Source organism: Zonotrichia albicollis, chromosome 3 (genome assembly GCF_047830755.1).
Source record: "Zonotrichia albicollis isolate bZonAlb1 chromosome 3, bZonAlb1.hap1, whole genome shotgun sequence".
In the NCBI taxonomy this organism is placed as follows: domain Eukaryota; kingdom Metazoa; phylum Chordata; class Aves; order Passeriformes; family Passerellidae; genus Zonotrichia; species Zonotrichia albicollis.
This window is the reverse complement of record NC_133821.1, coordinates 32,481,465-32,498,529: the sequence shown is the minus strand read 5'-3', so window position 1 is coordinate 32,498,529 and position 17,065 is coordinate 32,481,465. Positions and strand designations below refer to the sequence as shown.

The following is a 17,065-nucleotide window of genomic DNA, read 5'->3' as shown; positions in this document are numbered from 1 at the left end:
TGAAGTTGTTTGCAAAGGTACGCCCTGATCATAATTAAAGGACTAATGCCCTCTTAACAGTTTTAATCTTTTTGTGAAGCATAAGGGAAAATCAAGAGTGGGATGAGCAAAACCTGGAAAAAAAAATGCCAAAGTTCACTTTCACCAAAGCACATGTAGGCTTAAGGATAATAAACTAAAACTCTATATAGAGTTCCTTTGTGGCTTCCTTTTCACCAGTAGAAAGTTACAGAAGAAAATCCATGGTCGCCATGGTCCTTTCTAAAATTTATGTCAGATTTTTAGTCATATGACTCCCATTTTTTCCCCTGCAGTTGGTCATGCACAATCTTCCAGTGAGACAGGTTTTTTTTTTCTTCTTCCCAAGCAGACATAATCAAGTGGTGACTTCTCCCATTTTTTCCCATTTGGGTAATCATCAGGAAAGGAAATAAGCAGCTGATACCTGAGCAAATATGGAATGCCAGAAACAGAGCAAGTGTTTCTCTCAGATGCTCTGTCACAGTCCCATTCTCTCTCAGCCCTATCCCAACACTGTGAACAGAGGGAAGCACATACCTTGTCACCTCCTGCTGCAGTCGGGAAACACTGGGCACATAGAACATCACCCCAAAGAAAAGCAAAGGCTCATTGGCAAATTTGTCCAGCTGCTTCTTCAGAGGCTTTTCCAGTTCAACCCAGCGGTCCTGCTGGTTCTTGCTGAGAAACCAAAGGCCGAAGTAGTGAGTCTAGACAGAGAAACACATGAGTGTCAGTTTACCTTTGCCAGCTAGATCACTCACACGATGTCACAAATGCAAATAAGAACAGATGGCACTGTGTACATTTTTCCATATGCAAAGTCAGAGTAATTTCTTTTTTACTGCCTTTTTTAATGGGACATTTTGAAGACAATGACAAATTAATATTGCAATATACTTCACAGTGCACTATCTGCCTTCTACCATCTCTCCCAAATGCATATTGAAGAGTTCTACATAACATTGTGGGATAGGTGACATAAATGATTTACAGAAAGTGCCTGAGTGTTTTCTCAAGGGACACCTGTGCTTTGTGAACAGACAGCAAACGCCAAGCCTGAATTAAAGTGCAAAGGCTTCATAAGACTTTGAATCAGGCCCACTGCACACAAAGGACAAGGACTCCTCCAACTAGAAAAAAAAATAATTCAAACCAACATGCATATGTCAAAATATATCTACCAATACCAGAACCATTTACCCAACACGGAATTGTTCACTCTTATTTTTTTTTAACTCACTCACAAGGTTTTATGATGGACAAGTATACAGTTAGAATGTGCACATCACACAAGTTGTTTGCCCTAGGCTCCACAGAAATGCCAGGTTGGAAACCTCAGCTGTTTCTTGCCCAGTGCAAATCTCAATGACTGTAGCAGCTCCTGTATGAGCCACGTGGGACTGCTGCTGGTGAAGAGGAATTAACACAGAACAGCACTCAGAACCACAGCTACAAAGTGGCAATAAAGCTGCTGAAGGAATAAGCAATCCATCATGAAGGATTTTATTGAAAAGCACTTAAACATCAAGTACTATGGCTGCAGATCTGAAGAAAAAGTGAAGAACATTGTAGCAGACAAATTGCCGATGTTAAACTTTGCAAAATCCACCATGAACAGCCTATTTCATGCTGGTATGAATGTTTCTATAAAAACCATTGCACACACCATGACTTAGCACACAACACAAGGACAAGCAATACAATACCAAAAATTTTAAATGTTCACAAATGGCAACAAACCAGTAGGGAAGCACTGCTCCAACTACTTTATAGCTGAAGGCATGCAAGAGACAAACATGCAAGACTCTGAATGTGAGCACAGGTGTACTTACTTTAGGGTCTCATTACATGCATATTTTCAACTTTGGACAACATCCAGACTAGCATTTAACTAAGGTGATAACTAATTCAACTTGATTCCTCATTTAAGCCTGACAAACAGCTTGAGCACTGCTCAGTCTGGTACAGTGAAGCAAACTTGTTCTTTTGTAGTATTTCCTCCTAGAAATTAAAGGTATCTTCAATAAATCAGTCAATCAATCAATCTACCTAGGGCACAAATAAATCAAGAAGTCAGCATCTCCCACAGGATAAACTTCAAACAAAACTAACCTCACAAATGTTCCCTGATATATTTCTACTCTCCCTTTGTAGTCACCAGTGGATAAAAAGTTCTTTCTGATGAGTTCACCTTGGTAGTAATTAGATTAAAATGAAGGTGGGAGGGACAGTGGAGGCAGCAAAGAAAAGGAATTAATGTGAAGGCAGAAAAAAGCAGTGATTTTACTACTTCTAAAGGGAAACCCTTTAACACACTTGAAAATCACTGCAGGGCAGCTCATCCTCAGCAATAAACAGTGCAGAGATGCAAAACCAGAGCTTCCATATTACTTGGAAAAGTAAACATTCAAAACAGCTAGAACCCCAAATTTGAAGTGTGAAGTACTTGTAAAACATCTATCAAAGAAGAAGATTTGGACTCTGAGGCCTAGAAGAGTTATTCAAGGAATTCAGGGATTGCAATTAAACAGCTCCAATGAGCACAGTCCCTCCCCTCTGAGTGGGGGCTGGGAGACAGAGCCAGTTTAGATTTGCTACAGTAGAAAGGCTCTTCAAGTACCAAATCTAGAAGCAATCCCAAGGAACAAGAAGTAAATGAAACACAGTGCTGTTGAAGCTTCTAGATTACAGCAGGTACTGTGGAGCAAACAGGGCAGCATGCATTTTGCACAACTAGAAGACAACTGTTTTCCTGGAAAGCAGCCTGGAGAGGATCAAGCTACTGCAGCTGAAGCACAGGAACTGATAGCAGAGCAGAGCCCATGTCTCAAATTCACTCACTTTGGAGAGACACAGTTATTTGAAAATCAGGTCCCTGTTGCCAGCAACTTCACTTCTTGAAAATGTCATGTGTTTTTTAAGAACCTGCAGTGGAGGACTCCTGTAGACACTGCTGTGCACACCTGAAGAGACCCTCCCCACTACGAGTATCAGTGATCCCCAAAAAGGAACAGAAGAACGCGGGACTGGAAAGAGGTGGACCACCAAGTTCAACATGCTATGAGAAGGCATTTGGCTCTCCAGAAGGTGAGTCATGCCATGCTGTCCAGTCCACAAAGCATCCCCAAAATTAGCTGAGGTTATAAAAAAATGGGATCTTCTATCTATAAGCAGCTGATCAAAAACTAGGCTGATTCCAAAAGCTGGTCTGTTTGTCCACCTGCACAAAGTGAACCACTGACTTCACTCGGATTTCCATGGAATCAATATCTATACCTACAGCTGTCAAGTTCTAAAGCAACACAAATTACCCTCGAGGTTTTAAAATTTGTCTCACCTACCACACATGACTTCATATGTGGTACAAGGAAATTGCTTCACACTCCTCCAGGAGCTGCAGTCCTCTGCTAAAGCAGCAGACAAGAACCACAGCACTTGGGTGCCAGAATGAAAAGGTGATTCTCAAAATACAGTGCATACCAACACCAGACTTACAAAAACTGCACTGGGAAGTCTTAAAATAGGTGACATTATAGCTGCCAGTTCAGAAGGCAACATACTTGTTTTGGACTTGGCCTTAGCTATCCTCCCAAGTCCAGAACTACCCCTGCCTTTACGTTGGGCCAAACAAGGAGAATGGTCACCCTCAGGAGATGACAGAAAATCACTAAACCAGCAAATGTCATTCTAAAAGATTCATCAAGCCCAGCTCAGTGTTCGTTAAAGAATCTGGTTAGTTGGCCAAATAAACATTTATCCTTGAGAAAGACATGGAGCTCCAGCTTCTCCAGGCAAAAAACTTTAAGCCTTGCTATCCCAGGGCACTTGAACAGAGGGGAAGGTGCCATTTACAGCAGCCATTTATTGCTTTATTCATAGAAGGACAATGTTTTATTCATAGAAGGTCTTTTGTCCAAGCACTGCCTGAACCCCACCTCGGCTTTGCTGGCAAGACAAGTCAAACCAAGCCACACTTGGAGGCAAGCTGGCTGCAAAACCCCATGTTTCAGCTGTGCCCTGAAGGAAAGGAGCCCCTTCTGGGCCACTAAAGGTCAGAGCAGCAGCAAAAGGCCAGCTCTGCACAATGCACAGCACTTGCCTGTGGTGCTCAGCTCACCAACCTCCTGCTTTGGTTTGGGGCTTACAGGATGAAAGTGATGGACATACCATTGTGAAATTTGGCTCACAAGAATAATTTTGGTTGGGAAGAACCTTCTTGCCCTCTCTCCCACCTACAATACGTCAGAGCATACCACCTTTAAACATTTTAACATTTTAGAAAGTGAATTAAAAAGAACAAAAAGGATAAGGAAACGTGAAGACTTCCAACAGATTTGTACATATTACTATGCTACTTCAAGTAGGTTCACTTAGTCTGGAATTGGAATGGAAAAATTACATTATATTGGGGAAAAATCCTTTTCATAAACTGTGCACATACATACATGATTATAAAATTACATTTTTGGCCTTGTCTTTCCTCTCCCTTCCTCCCCTCTTGTTGTCTTTACCTTTTACATAATGCTGGAATAAGATCACATTTTATTGGAACCAGTAACTCTTCAAGTAGAAGACCTGATGCTTTGTCAAGAGCTTTGCTGAAAAGGATAAAACCAGATTTTACAGTAGTTACATGGCTCCACTTTCTGCTGACCTGCTCCTGAACCCTGAGTCAGTCAGGCAGGGAGTTGCATTCCCCAGAGATCAAATAGAAATATGCATAATCCACCAGATACTGTTTTTCAGTCATGTGTGGTATGATCGACAGTCCCTCACAACAAGGCATAATCTCAAAGAGTTTTGCTTTCCAGCAGGAAGGGTTTGGACAGTTTTTTGTTCATTTCTAAGAATTGGATTGAGTGAGACATGGATGCATTCCTAACTTGAAGGTATAAGCTGTGGTACACCTGGGGTTTATTTGAACATAAAACCAAACTGAAACTGCAAGGAGGAGACAAACTGGATTTTAGCACTGTTTTGTTAGCATGGGACTTAATAAGGGTTGGCTTATCCTTACTTGTGCATCACAGCTTGCAAATCAGGATTTCTAAGAAAAGGCATATGCCAGCTGCAGGTTTTGCTGCATTCAGGGAATTTTAAAACTCTCTCTGTGATATGAATGCTTGCAAGGATTTTTGCCTCAGGTACACTTAACACACTTCTCTACTCAGCGATCCAGTTGCACAAATCTTGTAGAAATTTGAGCTTTGTGAAAATATTTTTGACCCTTCAATAGAATTTGGGTGGACAGTGAGGTCAAAAATTATGGTAAACCTAGAGAGGAAAGGGGACAGTCATCAAATTACCTCATCATCCTTACACTCAGTGGCAGGAAGACTACGGGGCAGAAGAATTGAATTTGGGGTCTGAAAGAAAGAACAGCACCAGGCACCTCCAAGCTTGCCAGCTCCAATTATTCCTCATCCAAGGAGCAAAAGAAGACACAGGGAGACCCTCTCAGAGCTGAAAGAGCTAGGTAATTCTCTCCTTAAAAAAAAAAACAAACGCAAAACACCCACTTCTATCAAAAAATGCTGCACTGTTGAAATCTGAACTTTACAAAACCAGTTCAACGTTGCCAAAGCCTTGTTTAGAAAAAAAAGCAGGGAGGGTGATGAAAGAAGGGGAATGCGTTCCAACAACATCAAAGCATTCTCTTCTATGTTGTTAAAATATTTTTTTTATCTTGAAACACAAACTTTTTGTGCTGACATATTTCTTTTTGCATGACAGAAATCATTTGGAAAATTAAAAAAACCCAAAGCAATAGAAAACCCCCATAGAACTGAACATGGACCTAAACAGCTTCCTTTGCTACTCTACTGTCTAATTTCATTTCTCTGGAAAATTTTGGAACTTCAGGCGTTGCTCCAAAGTGGAAGCAAATACGTTCTGAGATCACAAAATGCTTTGTGGAAAAGGACACTGACCCGCTGACAGAGCTATTGTTTGCAAATGCAGGTGGACCTCCAGAGAGAACCAGGAGGCCCCAGACTTCTCCTGCACCAACTAGATAAGCTCACAAGGAACATGAGGAGAACCACTTCATTTATTTCAATGCTTTCTGCATTGGAAGGAAAGAGAGAACTTTGGTTCTTCCCAAAGGACACCCTAGGGCATCCCCAACAGAAAGGAAAAAAAATGGAAAAATGATGTATTGATAAATCTTCATCTCTGTAAGTAAAGGGAGGAGAGGGGAGATGATTCTACTAAAATTCATATTTAAACCAAACAAGCAAACAAACCACTCAAGTATGAAATGTACTATGCAATATTCCTTCTGCCCTGTTCCTGCCTGCACATTTTCCAGCCTATTCTGGACACACACACAGAGCTCTCCCATTCTTCTCCCATTTTTATCATTATTTAAAAAGAATTGTTTAGTTTTCAGATATTGGAGTTATTTGTATGCTATCTTCCAGCTGCCCCCACTACCATGGGCAAACTGAATAAAACACTGCAAGATTTTTAATTTCCCCAGCTGTGCTTACAGAAAGTATCAGGCAGGACAGCCAGATGATAACACAGCAACTTCCAGGCAAAGGTTTTCCACTTATGATTTGCAGAAGTCTAGAAGCATGTAGGATACACACAGGGAGCCCACAGAAGGTATGAAAAGTCAGTCAGTCCACTTGTGCCATGCACTTTGGAGAGGTATTTCTATAAAGGATTCAACACTTAAATACTAAACACTTCAACACAGCAAGAAGTAGAAAAGTAAGAATTTCGGTCTTGAATAAAGACTGGTTTCTTCAACATTTCCAGAAGCATTGGGAATGTAAAAGAAGACTTTTAGCATTTCAGATGTGAAATATTAAACAAAACCAAAAGGAAGAAAAACCCCACGAGTAAAACACAACTGTTAGTGTTACTGTTGCCCTCTTCGGTTTTATAGTAACAAGAGTATTTACATAAAGGCAGATGTTTAAAAGCCGGTAGTCACCTTCCTATCTGCATAATTCAGCCATCAGTGCCGTGAAACTAGGGCTACATTCAGAAAATAAGTTACTGTAACTTGTCCTTTGGCATCCCAGCTCAACAAGTAACATTCGCGGCTTTCTAAGAAAAGAAACTCGCTGTTACAAAGAGCTCCCAAAGCCAGGACGGACGAGCAGCAGCCCAAAGCCCCGAGCGCCGCTCCGTGCAATCAGAGTGTGTTTGTCCAAGCTCCAGCTGCTGATCGTATCTGGCCAGCCCTGAGAACAACATGACTCAAACGCACAGACTGTCCGAGCTAAAATCGCGTCCAATTACCCAGTGACAGATGGTGCCTCCCGAGCCGCCCTTACCTCGCGCAATTCCAGCCTCTGCGCGACAGCCTCCAGGCACTCCTGGCCCGTGCTCTCCACGGACAGGGTGCACTCGATCACGTTGCTGTCCAGCAGACGGATCCTGGTCACGAAGCAGTTCTTGCTGAGCACGTTGTAGCGCCGGGTGCGCCGCAGCTTGAGCCCGAACGGCATGGCTGCGGACAGCCGGCGGGATCGGCCCTGCCCCGGCTCTCCCCGAGCTACCAGCGCTGCTGCCCGCCCGCCTCCGAGACCGCTTCAGCTGGCACCGCTCTCCTCCACAAACGGAGGGAGCTGTCCATTCCTGGGGCGAGCTCCACGGGATTCCTGCAAAACACACGCACAAGTAAGTAAGGAGACCCAAGTGCGAAACAAGACGTTCCTGAAGTTCAGCGGGAAAGAACTTCGCATTTTAAAACCATGAAATAAACACCTCCACACACAGGATTGCCAGGTACTCACTACATATCCCAAATGAATAACTTATACAACAAATCTTCCAAAATACTGTGTTGGCGCTGAATTTAAAGGACGGATTTAATCGCAAAGCCGTTCTTTGAGAGGCTCAGTACAAACAGCAACTCTACAGGGCACTCATCCAGAGGTGCTAACTCTCCCACCATTACCCCCACCACAGGGGTCTATAACATAATCTTCGAGTTTTCATGCCCTTGGGCCAGCTTTGAAAACTGGTTTAAAAACCTAAGGAATAGAGGCTTTGAAAAGAGGCGCGATCTTGAAAGAAGAAAGGCTGGCTGCGGGTCCGCAGGAAATGCAGGCACTCAGCACCTCCGAAAAAATCAAACCTAAAATATGCATGTGAAAAGCAAGAAGCATCCGAGCCATTTCAGAGGAGCCTCCTCCGAGGCGATCCCTCGCGTTTTGCTGGCTTCCATCCCCAAACCCTCCTAGGTGCAATGAGTAATGGCAGGAACGCGGCTGCCAGAGACCGGGGCAACACCGAGTGGGAGGAAGAGAACGCATATTCTAGATATTCATTCTAACCAGCACTCCTAAAATTTATCAGGGACACATGCAAGTGCTGAGCCAAAACACAAAGTAGACAGAAGAACTAGAGATACAGGAATAATGACATTTAAGATGTATGATCCTCACTTGCAAGAACCACTTCCTTTAAAGTGAAACAAACCAAAAGAGTTTAGCTGAAATCAGGTTCAAGCTGAACTAAAACAAAGCATTTGCACTGACATAATCAGCTCTAAAATGCCATTTTCCACATGCCGAAAGGAATGAAGCAAATAGAAAATTACTTGCCACCCGGTCTTCCTGGTTTTGTTTGAATATTCTGGGGCAAAAAGTAGAGGAACACTAATGGTGACATTTAAGAGTCCATTTCTCTTAACCAATAGTACTGCAAATGAAGAACTAGATCCCATTTCCTCATTTCTTAAGAGAAACGAGGGAAGGCAGTGCCAGCAGAGTATGCATCATTTGAATGCACCAGCTGAGCGTGACATTTCAAACAGATAGTACATTGCCCACACGTATCCCTTGGCACAGAACTGCATGAATCAGTTATTTTCAGTTTTTACTGAATTTAGTTGCTATAGGGATAATTAAAAGCTGCCCAATGGTGACTACAGTGGTTATCATTACACTAGAAAAATAACTATCACATTTTTACATGAAGTGTACTTTCTAAAGCCAGTATAACTTGACATTTATTAGGGAGTTAGAGCAACACAAACAGAACATTGAAAAAAAAATAAACACACAAACAGAAAACCACTGGTTAGGTGTGTGACTAGCATGGTAGTCTACCAGCATCACCAGACAAAAGCCTAGAGACTAAGGGAGCACTGCTATTTGACTGAAGTGCAAACAAACCTATCAAATTAGCTGCTGTGGTTTAATCTCCCATTTTTAGCTTTCATGGGTACAGACATAATGTATTATTTTCATGTAAGTGCATGAGAGGGCTGTTATACCATGCATTGCTCTAACATCAGAAGCCATCAAAGACATAAATACATAAATCCTCACAACAATCTGATGAGGTAGGGACATGTTACCCAAGACTCACACAAAAGGAATTGAAACAAACGTTCACCAGCTTGTCCAGCACTGCTCAGAACAGTGGCTGGAGATCTCACCATCACCATGCAGGACTGCTTCAACCCCTAGCCAAGTATTCACCAACTGCCTTGCTGACCAACCGATCTGAAACTATCGCCTGAATCTGAAAAGTGGGAAGAATGAAAGGAAATTACAGAGAGGAAAGGGTGGGGAGGACTACATCTTATCAAGGACAGCATTTTTTTTTCAGTCTGGCTTCACAGACTATTTTAAGTGGGACACAAGGAGAGTTTTAGCTAGATAATTCAATTTCAAAAAACACTTTTCTCTTTCATTACTGTTAGTTGCACACATTTCCTTGCAGAGCACGAGCCGTTCCCTGTATAGTAATTGTACAGTTAGCAGTAGCCTAAGGATGAAATCAATGTTAATTAAAAAAACCCCAAGTGTCTGGCCTTGCTGTCCAGGTAGAGCTACAGCTGGACAAGGCATCCCAGAAGGGGTGTGTGAAAACAGGCTATTCTGGAGCAAACCCATCAGCTCCTGTGTACCAGAAATGTCAACATGGATTGGACATTAACTGCTCTAAGTTGTATCACACACTCAGGAAAACAAGGCCAGTATTTCCCCTGCTTTTCAAAAGCAGTAAAGGAACAGGAGTTTTCCCTTAATTCTGCTGAGGGCAATCAGCTGGCACCATTTTCTCAAGGCGCAGGTGTACAAATGGTTTAATGGATGCACTCTGTGTAATACAGACTGGGTTACTTTTCCATTTAACTTAAATATATATATATGAATGCCCAATGACATCTCACTCACGTAAAAGATCACACTTAACCTAGCTTCCAGTTAAAGAATTAAATGGAATGGTAAGGCTGGAAATGCTTAAAAACCACTCAGATTGCCCCAGCTTGTAAAAGCTGTTAATTCTCAAATCAATGCAGGTGTCTTGAGTTTTTTGTCTACACATATTCTGGATGTCTGACCAATTTCTCACTGGGTTTTCTGTTAAGGTTACTAAGTATGATCTCAAAGACAAGTCATTTACAGGCACCTAAAGGTAAAATAGGTTTTCAGTGTTTGCATCATCTTAAAACCATCAGGAGTATTCATTTTTATTCATAGCTATTCTGTACATGACTGAAAAAAAATGCCATTGAGAGACAGGAATGTTTTGGTCTTCCAAATGAAGGATTATTCCATTACTGGATCTCCTTTCCCCATTTACAGGTTGCCTGGGAGAAGCAATGTCCCTAACAAAGTCATCCCAACTGTGCAGGCATTCACAACACTCCCCTCCTCAAACTCACTCTTCCACTTCAAACCAGTGAAACTAATGCAAGCCTATAAACAGCTAATCAGATAACCATGAACTTGTTCTGATGTTAACAAAGGATTTCTATTAAGAGCATTTCAGGTGTGAAAGGGAGACATAACATCTTAAACTAACATTTTCTCTTAAGAATTTATTTTTCTGAAGAGAAATTACACTGAGCTCCTTTGGGTACTTTTTTTCTTTTTCGTGTATCAATTGCTCTTTGCAAATTAAGCTCATTCTAAGAAGTATGCTGAATTAAACAAGGTTCTTAGAGCATAAGCTTTGGAATTTAAACATTCTGCTAAGTGGAAATTCCTTATGCTTAAAGTACATACTCTGTAGGTCTACAAAACACACACAAAACCATAAAGTCCTTCAACCATTTCTCAGAAAACAGCTATGGAAAAAAAGGTATCCTAAATGCAGTTTGAAGACAGATACAATATCTTTGTGGATTCTTGGTAAAAATTTATATTCCCCTACTTCAATGGACCAAGAGAAAACTGAACAACAAGACAGTTCCTTTGCTATCACATACATTGGAATCAGACTCTTTATGGTATTTACTTGAAAAAGCCATGTGGGTAAAGTCAATGGCTGTGGAATGGGGAAGACAAAAATGAGAAAACACAATAAAGAATGAAAACCAATTTCAAATTTGACACAGAATAAAACTAAACCTTCAATTCATGATCTCATGCCAAGCACAAGTTCTCCTAAGAGCCTTCACTAGCAAAGAGCTTATAGAAAACCACGTAAGTCTCAGCTCAAGACACTCTTACCTATCTCTTTCTCCATCTGTGACTGAAGGGAAACATCTCTCTTTGCTTGGAAGCCTTGCCAGTGTACTGCAAAGGCAGCAGACACAGAGGTATGGATCTCTCCAACAATATTTGATTCCTCCACAGCACCACTGCATCTTGCAAGGGGGAAAGAAGGACTCCTTGATCATTCTTGCAAAAAATCCTTCTCAGTATAGAAGGGGTTTCAAGAGGTATCATTTCCCCACTGTCCAATCATAGAATACTGCTGTTCATGTACCAAAAGGTGGGGGGGAAAAGGCATAACTCATACAACCAAGAACATCTTGCAAGCACAATGCTGGGGACCGAAGAAACATCTTCAAGATGACACAGCTATAATGGTTTAGGCAGGAAAAGGCTAATCCATTAGTGCTGTTAGTGACCTTAGCAACTACTCGTCTTCACTGGCCAGTCCTACATGAAGAAATAGGTCAGATTCACACTGTCATATACAGCACAGAATGGCTTCTGATTTTTAAGAAAACTTTGTTGGTTTCTCCATAGAACAGAAATTCTACTTAGGAATTTAAATTATCTGATACAGATAAAAATTTGTGCTTTTCCAAACCAGTAGTTTTCTTGTTGTTTTTTTCATTTTTAATGAGACATTGCAGTGAAACGAGATCAAACCACTACTACTCAAAAAGCAAATGAAGCAATATTTTACAGGTTTTCCAAACCTAAAATGAAAAGAAGCCAGAAATACAAAAAATTCTTCCTCAGTTCTGCCAAAGTCAGCTGGGGCTGGTAAGATTTTTGTTTGCTAGTAATTTTAAAAGACAGACTGAAGGTATCAAGGGAATCCAGGTTGCTTGGTGGTTCAAGCAGAGGAAGAGGCCATCAGGCAGAAGCTGCTTTGCGAGGTGAAGGGCACTGCTCCAGTCGCTGGGCATTCTCCCACTTAGTTAGATTTATTTGAAGGCCAGAAGTGAAGAAAAGCTTATAAATAATTAGGGGCAATGTAACTCTCAGGACATTTCCAAGTACGTGACTCTCTCCTCTCTTAGAGACAACAGGTACAAACTGTACTACATTCAAAGGAGCATTAAAAAAAGAATAAATATCATCTGATACAAAACGCACTTAGAGCAGAACGCTTTCCTGCACTTCGTTTGCTTTTGTACGTAATTTCTGAGACTCCAGGAAGAAAGCAATTATGTCAAACTGCAGCCTGTATTTACCAACAGCACCTGGCAGCCCTCCAGCATTCCTGGCACTGCAGGAGCAGCAGCACACCTCAGGGAAGTATGTAACCCTGGGCTGGGCAGCGACCGCAGCACGGCAGGGCAGCTGCGAGCGGTGCGCTGGCCTGCAGCTGTAGGGAAGAGTGAAAATAACAGGGCATGGGAGACGAGGTCTGGCACAATCCATCTCCATCCGGCTGAGCTGTGTCTAGAGGAGGAGATCTCTCCCGTGAAACAGCTTTCACCTTGAGTGCTCTCATTGCAGTCTCATGCAGGTAGAGCACAGCAAGGAGCATTTTGTGCCTAACAAGGTGTTTGTAACCCACCCAGTTATGGGTGGGAGTCCCATACAGCCTCTCAGGAGCCTAACTCATCTCTGGACGGAAAAAAGTGGTATTTAACCCTTACATAATAATAAGTCTTCTGCCACAAGGCCACTATCTTCAACTACTTGTTTATACAGTCCCTGCCGAGACATAGGCCTCATCCTCAGGCATTTAAATCTCCTTAAAAATTCTTGCAGGCAGGAATTTAAATATTTCCCTAATCCAAACAGTAATAAAATTATTAACACTCTCACCTCTACATTCTGGAAGAGGAGTCAAATTACAATTTAATTTAATTTTTATAACTAATATTCTGTGCAGAACTTTTAGAGTTTGTAAGCATCCAGAGATGCCATACCTGTGTGCATGGACAGAAGCCAAGGCTTCTCTGGGACAATGAACTCAGGAGACAACTGTTACTGTTACCACTACTGTGAGTCATCAGACAACAGAGATCAAGAAACCATCTCAGTTAGCATTTCTACTTTCCCAGTCCAATCACAGCCTTCCCTTTCCAGGAAAACTTACATTCTCCATCAGATCCACCTCTGCTGTAAGAGATGGTTTTTGATCTAAGTTGTTGTGCATTTTCATTGTATCCAGCTTGGGTCAGTTTCTCATTTCAGTCTAGAGAGGTTTAAATAAAGTCAAAATAACGATTTCAATTCAAAGTTAGAATTCTGCCTTTTCCTCTCCTTTGCGGCAGTACCCAAGAGAGTACATACTCAATAATTCTGAAGCACATAAAGATTAGTTCTTCCACCACTTGTTATTCCCTCCTTGTCTCCCATGTGAAAGTACCACATCTTTAGTGTAAACACACCTTTTTTGTGCATCCACAGAACTATGCAGTTTTGTGGGCACAAATCTGTCACGCAGCACCTAAGTCCTCTTCTGTGACAAGATCCACAGGGACCAAATATTTGTATAGGTTCTAGCAGGCCTGTGTCCAACAAAGATTCCATTGCAGACAAGATGTGAACTTCCCAAATTGTGAATTAGCACTTTATCCATTACTTCCTTACTTATCACTCCAGAATACCCACAGCAATTCAACAGGTCTTTCTAAGGCAACTACTGATGGAGAGCTCTTTTTGAGGTAATCTAAGCATTCAAGTTAGGAGTAACATCTGCATAAAGTGGCATACCTACATGACACTTGCACTGCCATCATGATCAGTTTTAATCCACATCAGTAATGAATGCAGAGTTACCACTCCCCTTTGTACCCTCCCACAATGTAGAACATTGTCTTCTAAAGTTCAAAAAATGAAACAAAAACAACCTACCAAACCCAAAATTCCAGACTCCAGTACTTTTCCCTTCCAACTAGGAAATGCTGCCTGTCCATGCCAGGTGTCTGCAGCAGCTCCACCTCTCTGTCATGGCAGGGTTTAGGTCTGCAGGGTACAGCAGTTAACCATTTACAACCCTCTCACACTTTGGCTATGTCATTGCAAGACCTCAAATTAGACACAGCCAAGAGCCTGGATGCAGTTTGGTACCTGAGGCAATCTCATTTAAGAGCTCACTTCTGCCAGGAACAGAGAGGTCCTGATCTCTTCTCCCTCCCTTAATTCCAGAGCACATTACAACTTGTTTTGTGCCAGCTCTGAAAATCTGCTGGAACCTCCTCCTGGTTTAGCCACTTCATTCCTCTAACTCAGCAAGAGAATGTGATCCTTTTCAGCTTGGTTAGTGAGTTTAGATAGCTCACAGTAGAGCCCAGAGTGAGTAGTTCAACTGGCAGAGGGAAGAAAGGAACCATAGAGCTCAGAGAAGGATAAATAAGAGCAATTCTGCCTTAACTGAGGCAGTTGGTCAGGTCTGGAGAGCAGTTTGTGAAATCACAGCCCAAGGAAAGATCCTGGTCTCAGCAAGCAGAGGAGCTCCCCAGAACATATCCCCATTATTCCTGTACTGCAAAGCTATGTTGGAACCAAAATTGCTTTATCTGAAAATAAACTGAAAATAAAACTGAAATAACCAGTTGATTCAAATTGCACTAATTTTTTGTTCCCTCCCTCCAAAATAGAGCATTCTGTAATTAATGTCTATAAGAGGAGTTAATATTGCAACATCTCCATGTGTTATTGTGGTGGTTTGACCAGGAAGGAGTGGGAATTCTGGGAAGCTGTGGTCAAACCAATGAAGGTTTTGGGTTTGAGACTGGCACCCGGTGTAGCCAGTGGGGTTTGGACACACCTCCGAGAATACACAGGGGTTAAAAGCAGGGCACTGCCCTTGGCACGCTCTCTTGGGACGTCGCGGCGAAGAGGTCAGATCTCTCCCCCGTCCAGCCTTGCTGCTGGGCGGGGGAGGGCCAGCCATGCGGTAGGCCCGGGGCCTGGACAGAGATGGGAGGTGAGGGGCCTTCAAGGATGGAAGGGTGGAGGAGCCCCAAGAGACATCGAGACATCGGGCAGCCAGCCCCCCCCCCCCAGGAGGGAGAGAGAGGGAGAGTCGGCGGTGATAGCAGCCGGCCCAGGAAGAGAAAGGGGGGGGGGGGAAAGGGTGCAGCCCGGCCGGCCGCAGCACGTGTGGGAGTATCATCTCGTCCCAGGACAGACAAAGACTGAAAACTTTTAACCCTTTCTTTCATGATTGGGGCCTTGCAAAAATGCTAATCCTCCTCGAAGCTGAATAAGAAGGGAGATAAGAGATGAGATGAGACAAGGACCTGGCCCGAAGAACGTGGAGATGATTGGATGGGGAGAGATGATTTGGAGTGGCTTTTTGGCTGGACTTTTCTTGTGGCCATGGACTCAGTTGTTCCTGTGACACAGACTGCATTTAGGGGGAGGCAGTGGCTCAAAACCAGGAGGGTTCATTCGTGAGGACCCCCCGGCCCCAGGGGGTTGGAAAAATATGGGGGGGACAGATGTCCCAAAGCAGAGACTGTGCCTTTTGGAGTGAGACAAGGCATCCTTGAAAGACAACCCTAAAAGCAGCTCTGGCCATGTCTCAGTGGTGAGAGCACTGGGCATGGAAGGAAGATGTCACAAGCGGCAAAAGGACTTCTTTTTCCGGGCGGTGCCGAAGTGACAAGGAAGCACACGAGGTTTCAGTGTGTTTCCAGGAGAAGCCTATGGAACAAGAAGGACTCCTTTCCTCTTCATGAACTGCAGTTTGAGTATACTAAAGTGTCGTGCCGGGCTGGGCAGTTGGTGTTTTAGGAGAATGTATCGGATTGGGAAAGTCAGGGAGTGGGGAGGAGGAAAGTTTTTTTTGTAAGGTTTTCAATTTCTTTTTTTCTTTTCCTGTAGTTTAAGTAATAAAGTGTTCTTTATGTTTAAGTTAGAGCCTGTTTTGCTTATTCCTGGTCACATCTCACAGCAGACACCAGGGTGAGGAATTTTCATGGGGGGCACTGGCTCTGTGCCAGGCTCAAACCATGACAGTTATGTTTTCTGCAATGGACAAGCCATTCAGAAGAGGAAAGGCAAGACCAAGACCAGCTTTCCGGTATTCTGGCACATCTTTCTTTTAGAGCTCATACAATAACTGGTTTCTAAGTGCCAGCCTTCAGGAAAGGCATGAGGTCCTGCAGCCTAAATTTTCACTGAACGCTTCATAGTAATCAAAGATCAGGAAAGCCTAACCATTATTGTAAGGGTCAACTATTTAAAACCCATTATAATCCCATTAAAAAAAACCCCATTATAAAACCCATTATTTAAGTGACTTAAAAATGTCTGAGTATATTTGACAGGATTCTTTACCTTTTGTCCCTATTTTACCCCTACTGGCTACAATCAGTAGCAACATAGTATTGGTGCCATTTACTTTTCCACATAGTTAGTTAACTTTCTAAAGGTTTTCAACTTCTTCAGACTTGCTGGAGCTACAGTGATTTTTAAGAGGTTAAATTTCCTGCTAAATGTGATTGATGGGCATGCAAAAACATTACAAAAACAATGAATGATATGCTTAGTAAAAACCACAGAAAAACTTCTTACAGCATGTTTCATTATTCTCTCATGTTACAAAGAAAGACATGAGTAAAACTAAGACGTTCTAAACACAGGATAACATTTAGAGCAGAATCAATAGCTCCAACAGATCTAAGTATCAGATAGGACGTAAA

The 17,065-nt window shown here is 42.5% G+C and overlaps 1 protein-coding gene across 5 annotated transcripts in view; it reads right to left on the bottom strand.

Annotated features, from left to right (window-relative positions):
• PTPN14 (protein tyrosine phosphatase non-receptor type 14) overlaps positions 1-17,065 on the bottom strand; it is a 113,504-nt gene that overhangs the window by 65,073 nt on the left and 31,366 nt on the right. Inside the window, exons 1-3 of one of the 5 annotated variants that reach the window (XM_026791023.2) lie at positions 8,582-8,713; positions 7,311-7,637; positions 559-728 (exon numbers count right to left, since the gene is read on the bottom strand). In XM_026791023.2, the coding sequence (XP_026646824.1) occupies positions 559-728; positions 7,311-7,484 (344 nt within the window). In that variant the 5' untranslated portion in view covers positions 7,485-7,637; positions 8,582-8,713. Of the gene's footprint in view, positions 1-558; positions 729-1,853; positions 2,333-7,310; positions 7,638-7,772; positions 8,378-8,581; positions 8,714-17,065 lie in introns of those variants that run through there. The other 4 variants (XM_014264402.3, XM_026791022.2, XM_005483016.4 and 1 more) reach the window with 4 other exon arrangements.